The 2684-nt window shown below is 60.1% G+C and overlaps 1 protein-coding gene across 1 annotated transcript in view; it reads right to left on the reverse strand.

Moving 5' to 3' along the window:
- Positions 1–7: 7 nt before the first annotated feature.
- The window catches only part of CYTH3 (cytohesin 3), a 21668-nt gene continuing 18991 nt past the window's right edge, over positions 8–2684 (reverse strand). Inside the window, exons 10-13 of the mRNA XM_006906550.3 lie at positions 2360–2436; positions 2197–2268; positions 1918–2072; positions 8–1344 (exon numbers count right to left, since the gene is read on the reverse strand). Of these exons, the coding sequence (XP_006906612.2) occupies positions 1272–1344; positions 1918–2072; positions 2197–2268; positions 2360–2436 (377 nt within the window). The 3' untranslated portion in view covers positions 8–1271. The remainder of the gene's footprint in view (positions 1345–1917; positions 2073–2196; positions 2269–2359; positions 2437–2684) is intronic.

A 2684-nucleotide genomic window follows, 5' to 3' on the forward strand; every position in this document is an offset into this window, starting at 1 on the left:
CCGTCCTGAAGTGCCAGCCACAGGCGTCGCGTCCTGGCACACGGCCTCTGTCACCCCCTCGCACACGTGTGGGGCCCAGACGTCCTTCAGCAAACGCACTGCTGAGCACCTGTCAAGTCTACGGCGACCTGGCCGCGGGCCTCCGCCACCACCCGTGTGGAGCTGGGGCTTGACACTGCTCACAGAAAACCCAAAGTGCCAGGCGCCTCCCTCCCACAGCTTCCTCCCCGCCTCCCGGGAGCTGAAATCTCTGACAACGCGGAATGAGATCGCTGACGTGTCTACTCATTCTATTAAGGAATCTGGTCAAATGATCAGGTCAGTGATAAAGGCACTTTGCCACAATGCTTCAAATAGTGAAGACGATGGTCAAAAACGGGTCTGAACCACGTGTTCCATTGAACCACGTGAAACTGCTGCGTGTGGGGTCGCACGGACTGTGCTGGATCCTGCAGGTACAGGACAAACGCCCCCAAACCATGCTTTACGTTTTACTGAGCAGCGTTTTCAGAAAGTATCTGTGGGGCTGCCAAGTCTGAGCTGGAGAGAGGTCCCAGGGGACCCGGACATGTGGAGCCCTGCCCAGGGCTCGCTGTCCTCAGGGATATGGGCCACCTCTCTCCATCGGGAGGGGTGAGGGCACCCCACAGACTAGCGGCGCTCGGAACAGGCCAGCACTACAGGCAGGTCCTGCACAGGCGCCACGCAAGGCCCCTGCAGCCCGCCGCACACATGCATGTGTACGTGGCCTTGTATAGGACACAGGATGTACTTGTGTCCAGGAGTTAAATTTATAGCTGCCAGTCTAAAAATACCACTATTAAAGTATCTTTCGTTATAACTTCGGAATATAAAAAGGCATATAAAAGCTATACTATATGTTTGAGAAAAAAGCTAAATGAAAAATTGTAGTTTTTCTCTCCTGTTTTGATATGAAATGGTGGCTTCTAGAAGTGAACACCGCCACGGAGCACGTGTGGCATGAGCGGGGCTCTGTGGCCGACCCGGGCCGCGTGCGGCACGGGCTGTCGTGGCGAAGCTCCCAGGCAGCCCTGGGAGGACGCTGGTGGACGTCGCTGCTGCGGGCCGGGAGGGTCGGCAGGAGGGGGTGCTCGGTGTCGCTCACCATACCCGGCGCACAGAGGCACCGGAGAACCCTGGGCTCGCACAGGACACTGCCTCCTGGGGTCCAGGGTGTCATGGGGGCGCCTCTCAGTCACTTTCTGCTGTGGGGTTTGGTTTTACTTTTACCTGTTCAGGCCGGGAAAGCTCTATTTTTTATTGGCGATCCTCCTCTTCCTCGTGGCCAGCATGTCGTAGAAAGGATCTCTACTGATGCTCGCTCTGGGAAGAAAAGGAAACAGTGGGCTCAGGGGCGGGCCTCCCTCCCAGGGGTCTGGAGACAGAGGGGTCAGTTCCTGCACACGGAGAGCGCAGACGCGCGCACTGACCAGAATGCAGGTGCCGACCTTCACCTCGGCTGCCGAGCCGCGTGCTCCAAGGACGGCGCCTCGGATGCCGGCCGCGCGAGCAGACGGCCAGCCCGCTCCCTCGTTTTAGCGCTCGGCTGATTTTGACAGCTGACCGTTTGGGCTACTTGCTGGTTTCCTCTTTCTACGCTTTAAACTCTTGTTCTTACGAGAGTTTTAAATTCACCGATAAAAAGAGCACGCTCAAAACCCTAGGCCCCTGCCCTTGACCCCAACGAGAGCACCCAAGGCCGTGCGTGCGCTCGCTCTCCCCCACGACCCCGCGAGCTCGCCGGCTGGCTCTGTGTAACTTCCACGCCTCTTCAGTCTCCTAATGGCTACAGCTGAGAAGCATCTCGCAGTCGTAATAAGGACCACAGCTTCTCATCAGTGACCATACTGGTTCCCGACAGGCTCCGCCCGGCACGAATCCGGGGCCCCGGCTCACCGGATGGACTTCACCCACTCGTCCTTCTCCTCGGGGCTGGGCGCGGAGATCCGGTACACCACGTGGTTGCCCTCCACCACCCGGCCGTCGGCCTCCGTCTTGCAGGCTTTGATGACCTGCCCTTTGTGGCTGGGGTTATAAAGCTCGAAGCAGTTCTGGTGGCGGAGGAAGAGGGGCTGTCACCGAGGGCCGGGGGAGGGTCTTTTACCCACTTCACGCTCCCGCTAGGGCGTCTGGGCTGCGGGCGGGAGACGAGGTGGCGAGGGAAAGGCAGCTTACGGGCTTCCGTGGGTCCTCCACCTCCCTGATGCTGAGGTTCTCCAGTGGGATGATTCCCCTGGGCTCCTTATCCTATGACAGAAGGGCGCACAGCCAGCCTCCCATGGGTCAGCGATCCAAGGCCCCTCTGAGGCGGGGACCCGGCGACCCGCCCCTTACTCACCGTCGTGTACTCGAAGTAGTAGAGACAGTTGTCGGTCAGGATGAACCACCGGCGCTTCCAGGTCTTCACTCGGCCCCCTAGAAGCAGGAGGCCCTCGTGAGTCAGGGCCTGTGCAGGCAGGGAGGGCGGGGTCCTGGGACCCCCGCCCCATGCACTACTGTATCTCCTGAAATGCCACCAGGAGCCAGGCTTGGTTCTAAGTTTCCTTCCTTGTTGGCCTCGACAGTCCGCCCAGCACTTAGCCAAGTCCGGGACGAGCTGTGTGGCCTGGGCCGTCCGGGCCTCTCGCCCGCCGGGCAGCGGGGCGTGCACGGTGCGGTGCTCT

This window comes from Pteropus alecto, unplaced genomic scaffold (assembly GCF_000325575.1).
Source record: "Pteropus alecto unplaced genomic scaffold, ASM32557v1 scaffold40, whole genome shotgun sequence".
Classification (NCBI taxonomy): Eukaryota; Metazoa; Chordata; class Mammalia; order Chiroptera; family Pteropodidae; genus Pteropus; species Pteropus alecto.